Source organism: Copadichromis virginalis, linkage group LG2, assembly GCF_057382275.1.
Source record: "Copadichromis virginalis isolate Kocher_CV1m ecotype Utaka linkage group LG2, C_Virginalis_male_GT1.1, whole genome shotgun sequence".
In the NCBI taxonomy this organism is placed as follows: Eukaryota; Metazoa; Chordata; class Actinopteri; order Cichliformes; family Cichlidae; genus Copadichromis; species Copadichromis virginalis.
In genome coordinates this window covers 20,165,475-20,173,418 of record NC_140619.1, presented here as the reverse complement: position 1 = coordinate 20,173,418, position 7,944 = coordinate 20,165,475, and the positions used below count along the sequence as shown (strand labels likewise).

General features: G+C 40.8%; 1 protein-coding gene across 1 annotated transcript; it reads left to right on the top strand.

Annotated features, from left to right (window-relative positions):
- Positions 1 to 50: 50 nt before the first annotated feature.
- On the top strand, positions 51 to 7,881 carry cenpu (centromere protein U). Its single transcript, XM_085472736.1, has 14 exons — positions 51 to 399; positions 2,558 to 2,612; positions 2,771 to 2,858; positions 2,956 to 3,163; positions 3,260 to 3,406; positions 3,644 to 3,728; positions 3,816 to 3,893; positions 3,988 to 4,078; positions 5,371 to 5,497; positions 5,760 to 5,838; positions 6,267 to 6,314; positions 7,089 to 7,150; positions 7,308 to 7,464; positions 7,548 to 7,881. Exons 1-14 carry the CDS (start codon positions 395 to 397, stop codon positions 7,620 to 7,622), a joined length of 1,305 nt encoding a protein of 434 aa, XP_085328862.1. The 5' UTR covers positions 51 to 394; the 3' UTR covers positions 7,623 to 7,881.
- The last annotated feature ends 63 nt before the right edge of the window (positions 7,882 to 7,944 follow it).

Here is a 7,944-nt window from a genome sequence, read left to right as displayed (position 1 = left end):
GATATCAGTCACTGATTTGTGTCCCAGATTTCGTTGCTTTCGAAGGTTCGAAAAAAGTTCTTTATGGTCTTTTTCGCATTCCGTAGAAATAAGGACTGTTCAAATCCGCTGTGGGGTTGGCTTTTTTTTTTTTTTTTATTCTCACTGTAAACATTCTTTCGAATATAGTGAATTCAAAGCAACTTAAGGCAAAGTTAAAGTTGAGTCTCGAATGCAGTTAATTTATCTCTATAACCCCCACTTGCACATTTTTATTGTATTATTTTACACCCCTGTGTGACTGGAATGGTACAGTCCGGAACTTGAACTATTTTGCGGGAGCAGCGGGAAGCTGTTTGAGCTCCTCCGACCGACGAACAGCTTATATAACGTACTAAACCTACAGTTGTTCGCAATGAGGTGAGAACTTTCCGTTTTGATTTCTAACATTTCAACACTACAAGAAATATTTCTTTATACATACCGGAACACCTTGTTTGCTAAAAGAAACTTTTCGTTGACCTGCTGCTGTTAGCATGATGTCAGTGAGGGAAGTTATACTGTCGAATAACGAAAAGAGAAACACACTTGTGTTATAGAGTGTGACAACTAGTGGTATGTATCTGTTCCGTGATGGCGGTCACAGCTTCAAAAGTGCTTCGTTTGGAGCCATTCACAGAGCCAGAGCCTGCTTTATATGTACAGCCAGTTCTCAGTATTTGTATGGCCGCCCTCTTCTTTCTGATGTTGATCACCATCTCTCTGAGCTTGCTCACATTCAATAAAAACAACAACAACAACGATGTAGCAGATAAGGTCTTATTTCTTTTAATCTACATTCGGCACAAGAGCCGGCCTCTTAATAAGAAGCACATTTTGCCACTGGCTCAATGTTTTTATTTCACATGTGGGTGTAACGTAGAACGTGGAAGGTTTAAAATATATTAGCTGACTGTGGCATGAAATAGGAAACCCAGATGAGTATTTACACGATGTGAGCCACTTATCGAGTGATGGTTTGTCTTGAATGGTTGGGTGGTGTGTCACTGTAAAGTGTGGGACAGCCTATCTACTCTATTAACATAAGTGACAGTCCTCTGCTAAAGGAGGTAATCATGAAGCACTTTCCTTTTAGTATTTTAAGAATATAACCGGCTCTCGTTATCGATATAGCCTCACCTGGGTCTATCCAGGTAAGAATTCCACCACAGCCTTGCGTTCTTTAACCAGGCTGGTAGGTGAACAAACCCAGCATCCAGAGCCAGTTACAGTTTTTTCTGATTGCTTAAGCACATTTTTTGTAACTATTGGCTAATTTTGCAAAACTCTTCACACAAATAAGAAAACCTGTCACCCAATAATCAAAACATTGTAGTTCTCTTGCAAAAGCAAACACAGCTAGATTAACTCTTCACACCTTCATAAAAATGGTGTTTCCGTATCAAACAGTACACACAAGCCATCATCTACTAAGCACACAATGCACCAACTGCACACTGATGGTATGAATACAAAACACATCTGGCTTTTGCTTTCTCTGTGCACAAGGTAGGCTATGTCAGTTTGAGCTCATACTTCTGTCATAGATCCATAAGCATAGAGGGATCCAAACTTCAAGTACTGGTGTTTATTCAAACACATCAAAACAAACACAAGTGTTTATTTCCAAGTATAGGATTATTTGCAATCGCCATAATGACTATATGGGTTACTTGGTCTGCAGTGAACATGTTTCCTCTGCCCCCAGCATCTGGTCATCTAGCAATTCTGTAAAGTAACAATTTCAGTATTTTTACATCAATGGTATTGGTGTGTTTCTCATTGGCTTATGGCAGTGCTACAAATCTTTGTGCGAAGTGACTGTACTAACCGATTCTCATTTCAAGATGTCCCTATGGTACTTGCTACAGTGTAGCAGCTCGAGTTAGGCTGGACCCGTTGGCCAGCTACCCTCAGGGTCATTCCATAGTTGATTACATGGTCCACTATTGTAGCTCTGATGTCATCAGCAATTCTATTTCTTACTCTTCCTACCCTTCCTCTCCCCCCTCCTCATCTTCCTCTCCCCCCTCCTCGTCTTCCTCTTGCTCCTCCTTGTCCTTGTCGTCCTCTTCATCCTACTTCTTCACCTCCACGTCCTCTTCCTCGGCCTCCTCTACTTCTCACTCTTTCTGCTCCCTCCATTGTACTCCGCACACACAGCTTACCTGTATTATAGTGCTTAGGCTGATTGCAAAGTGAACTAATTATCTAAAAAAGTTTTCACATGTGAAAGTGTGCCAGACAGTTGGCAAGTTAGTGTTAATGATAGCCATACATGTGTATACTTTTGCTAGGACTGTGTTGGAAATTTGGTAATTGAGTGTTGTGCAGTGAATTGTGCCTACAGTTTTGCAAAGTGTGTGTTACAAAATTGCAAACTGAGTGCAAAGCAGTTTTTGTGCTTTTAGTTTTGCAAACTCAGTGAGTGGTTTTGCTATAAGTCTGAATAGTTTTAGAGATTGTGCTACAGGAATCACAGTTAGGGTTTAAGCATTCAGAAAAAACTGTAATAACATATGGCCTTTTGTTTATGCAGTGCCAAAAAGCGACGGGGAACCAGAGTGTCGGCAGCGCCTCCAGTGGAGAGCGAAGTAAGTTCATCCATGACTGGTTCAGTGTGATCAGATCGATTGGTCCTTCTTTTGTTTGCTGCATCGTTGAGGAAAAACACGTAAAAATAGTTGTTGTGGGGCAACTTTTTAAAGCACCTAATTGTACTTTTATTCCACTTTGTTTTGCTCAAATTTAGAAAGCGTCAGCTTTTGATCAAATGGATTCCACCAACCTGTCCTCTATAGACAAAGCTAGCTTCCTGGCAGGGTTACAGATAAATTATGGTAAGACTATTGAATCTGAGTACCTTTGTCATGTGTTGTTATACATTTTCTGCTCCTAATGAACTTTGGCTGACCACATGATGCTTGTGTTGCCCAGGCAACCCTCTGCACAGTACCGCCATGGAAGAAGATTTAAATGTGCCTGAAGAAGAACAGAACAGACCAGAAAACCCAGGAAAGGCCACCGGCGGACAGCGTGGATCTGCTGTAAAGAGGAATGTGGCAGAGGAAGGTCGAGAGAATAGGAAGGAAGAAAAGAAGGTAGAGAGGGGCAGGAGAAGTGCTGGTGAGAAGGGCCAAACCAGGTAAGGTATAGTTAATGTGCACTTACTAGTTTATTGTGACGTGAGTGCTGACTTCTTTTTTTTTTTTTTTTTAAACCTCCTGTATGCACCGGTTAGCCCTGAGAAGGAAGCCACTGCAGATGAACAAGCAGAGCCACATGTGGAGGTACATAAATCTGTCCCAGAGAAGGACAGTCAGCCTGCTCCTAAAGCCATACAGAAGCGTTTAATTGGGAAGAAGCCTGCCAAGAGGAGAAGTGCAAGGTGAGGCCCTGTACAAAGAGTGTGATGACATAAAAACCCCTCAAAGCTCTAGAAGCTCCTTTCTACTTACCCAAATATTTATGACTGTGAGTACAGAAGCTGCCCCCCCACTCTGGAAGAACTTAAACAAACAACTTGAACTTGACTGTCTGAGTAATGATGCTGAAGTGACTGACTTTTATGTTATATCCCTACTGGTTTATTTATCTGTGTGTGTGTCTGTCCGTGTCCCACTAGGCCTGTGAATAATCAGCAAAGGAAGGAGGACAAGAAGAGAAAAAGTGAGTCTGCTAGTGGAAGATCAAGTGACAGTCAGTCACAGGTGAGGAGCTCTTGTGTGGTCATAAAGCCTTTCAAATAAAAATAGAGTTGAGATGTCAGATGTGCTGAAAATAATGATTTGTTCCAGAGCTCTGGCCCCGCCCCACAGAAGAGCAGGCGAGTGCTTTCATCTGATGAGGAGGATGTGGATGTAGACTCCAGCTGGGTATGGACTAGCATTAGCACAGAGCTTTGAGCAACAGTGGCAAATATGGGCTATATTCTAACTTTGCATCTTTTTCTTCATGTCATTTCCTCAGAATCCAAGTCCAAAGAAGGCCGTGAGGGGAAGCTTGGGAAGAATGAAAAAGTCTTTGTACGAGAAATCCAAAGCTAGGAAGTCTTCATCAGGTAAGAGCAAAGAGAACTAGTTACTGTCTGTTATCACTTTTACAATGCATAACGTCTGATTAGACTTCATTTCTGCTGCTGCGTTTGGATGTAAGGGTCAGAATTTGGTACACACAGCATGAAATCATGACCTGCCTGGTATTGATGGTTCAGGCTGCTGGTGCCGGTGTAATAGTGTGGATATTTTCTTGGCTCACCTTGGGTTTCAGTATTATCAACTTTATTTAAAAGCAAATACATACCTGAGTATTGGTGCTGACTATGTGAATCCATTTATGACCACAGTGTACCCATTTCTGATAGCTGCCTCCAGCACGATAACACGTCATGTCATAAAGCTCAAATCGCGACAAACTGGTTTCTTGAACATGTTGTCATATCACTGTGGAGCAAATCTCTGTGGAATGTTTCCATCACATTCCTGATTGTAGAAATTGCAACATTTTAGAAAACAACAGAGGGTCCAACCCAACACTATGCAGGTGTACCTAATGAAATGTCCAATGAGTGTATTTGTAATCAGTATCTGTGGCAGTGTTTCACAAAACATGCAGTTGGCATGAAGGTGGGAGGCTGTTGTAGTCAACACTGTCGCCTTACTGCAAAGGTTCTGATCACATGTTGTTGTGGGGGTTTTTGTTGTTGTTGTTGTTTTGTAACTAACACAACAAACATTTGTTTCTGAACTGTATCAACTGTTGGTGTGATGGACCAAGCAGCCAATTACACCATTTTACCCCCCAAAAAGACAAATTTAAAAATAAAATTAGTGGATTCATAAAGAAGCTCAACTAAGCATAACTACTCAAAAAGTGACTTCCAGAAACTTAAATGAGTAAACTGAGCACAAAGACAAAGGAGGGTAACAGTGGTTTGGCCAAACCATTTACTCACAGAGGGAAACAAACACAAAATAACATAACTGCACCTGGCCACACCTTTTGCCCAGACAGGAAGCAGCCAGTATAACCACACAATGCTACTATGTGCTCATAATATCATTGTTAGGATAAAGTAGAGACATTAATGAATTATATTGCTAAAATAACTGGAATCCAAACTAAGGAGGTGAATGTATGGATTGATTTTGCCCATGTGTGGCTGATGCAGTCACAGTTGGCCTTCATCAGAAAGAACCGAAACAGACTCTAACCACATCACTGGGAAAAGTATCTCAGTGAGCCTGGCCCTGTGCTTTATTTAATATTACTGTAATTTAATTGTAATTGACATTTTTCCTTTAAAAATTATTGCTCAGAGTGATTAAATAATGGAGATGATTCCCCTCGAAGGCAGTGGATCCGGAGAACCAGAACAGGCCAGCACAGGCGAGCAGAGGAGGAAGAAACGAGGCCAACACAGAGGGACAGAGTTGGAGGTGCTGCTGGATTCCTTCCTTGACTTCTGTGAGCAGTACAGGTAAATTTCCAAAATTCAACGCTCATTCACCGTGACCGTCTCTGTAGCCTGTAATCTAGGCTTTAAGTACACATTACAGTCATTTTTATTAACGCCTTTGCATTGACAGCAGCTGTGTTTCACACAGATATCTATCACAGATAAATATTGAAGCAATGATGTTTACTTTAGGCTGAGTCAGGATGCAAGAAAACTGCAAGCATGCTGGTAGAGGTAATCATTCAGGTTGCCAGTAGCATTACTTTGTTCTGCTTGCTTTCAGGGAGTCTGTGGGGTCTAAAGCTGTCAGACACACCATTGATTGTTTCTCCAGCAATGTCAAAGACCAACTCACAGAAAAGGTCAGACTTTCCTGATTCTGGTCATGATGTCAAACAGAGGTTGTCAAGGACAACACAGCTTTACTCTGTGTTGTTTTGAAGGATGCTACAAGCTGGATTAAACCAACAGTGTAATACCAGTAACTCATACATTGTGTAGCCATATTAGAGTGTAAAGCACTATAGAAGGACAGGATTACAGTGACAATTGTAATGCTAAGTATTTTGTTGGTTACTGACATTAAACATCATGAAATGCAGGGAGGTCCCTACAAGGCCTTTTTCATCTAACGACATAATAAGTAGTCGATCCTACTTCAAACTCTAGATGTCACGAATGGACTTATGATATAACTTGGATTTGTTTTCTCCATGAATTGAGTCTAATAGACAGCAGCATTTTGTTGATCAGCCATCATTAAATCAAACACTGTATTTGTCTCTTTCAGATCACTTCACTTAAAGAGCTCAAGGTTTTAAAAAGAGAAAACAACAAGGTAATTATGACGTCTGGTCAGCATTACTAATGTAAGCATGGTAAAATACTAAATTGTGACCCTAGTAGCATGTTAGTACGCCACCTCTGATCAAGGATCCCAAACACACATCGGGACTGGTTGGAATGGATCGATCAGGCTACCAAACGCACTCAGTCAAGCTGCAGTTTGTTAATGGACATTGAATTAAATATTATTGTGTGTGTATATTTGTGTTCTTTTGACCCTGTGTGGATTGGAGGAAATCCTAAATGGATTCAAACAAAGTCTTGTTTTTTGATTTGTTTGGTTTTTAAGTCATTAAAGATTTGTGCTGCACAATCATTGCACTGGAAAAAGTTCAAAGAACTCATTAAAGTCCTAAACTTCCCATCACGATGAATTTACATAAGCATCTAACCACACCACCTCCCTGCTAGTTAATGATTCTCAACTTTGACTCATTCAAAACGGTCAAAATCAGATCAATAGGCTCATTTTGACGTTTCTGTGTGTCCTTGAACTTCTAGTCTGCACGACAATAATCCACTTTATACTCTTGGAAGATAAGACGAGAACTTTAGTCATTTAATCGTTCCATATCGCCTCCTTACCTTCCGTATGAGCTGGCAGAATGTGTTAGACATGAACATACTGTTACTGTGATTTTATGTCAGAGTACTGATGCCTATGTTTAGCTCAAAGTCAGCGTCCATACTTTGCACTGAAGGATAACAGAGCAGCTTGTATTTCTGTAGGTTGGGTAAAGTGCTTGTTTCCATTGTTCTGTGTTAGGTGGGCTCTTTGATCCGTAAAAACACGCAGAGACTGTTTGATGCCAAGCATGAGATGATGAGGTGAGCAGCAGCTCACACACATGGTTTACAAACAGCCTGTTATAACTTTTATGTCTTTATAGAGTCATTTATGTGAAAGAACTAGGTCTTGGAGAATGTAAAAGTTTACATTCTTTTCCTTTCACTGACTGCTGACCTCGTGTGATTGTTCTAACAGAGCAGAGAGGCAGGCATGGTTGCTGGAGAAGGAGAAAGCTGAACTTCAGCAGCGGTTAGCTGACCTGAGACGAAGCCAGGCCTTCCTCCATGACATCAGAGAGCTCAACCGACAGTACCTGGACTACAGACAAAAACACCCCAATGAGAAAGAGACGGTAGAGATGCACAACAACATTAAATACCCAAATACTGTATTGTGTATTTCAATGATGAGCTGAATTCTGGTTCCTTTTTCCAGTACGGGGCCTCCAGCTTACCAGCTCTGCTCTTGGAGACGAAGCACATTAAAACAGCAGAGAGAAAAGAGACTTAAAATGAGTCTGGGAAATGACACAAATGCAGAACGTTTAAAACTCCCAGAGACTGCACAATATGAGATGAGAGGCTGGAAGCAGCTTGACGGTTTGGATTGTAATGTATGGTGTAGATAAGGCTTTGTATATAACACTGTCCTGTTCATTTAGATCATAAATGTAAACTGGATGATTACTAGAAGAATGTGACATGTTTTATAGATTAATAATATGAATACATTCATATTGTATTTAATAAATTCAAATAACGGAACCAGAGTTTGTGTGCGTGTGTAGTTCAGTTACTTTCTTTATTTAACAAAAGGAAAGAAATTCCGGAAG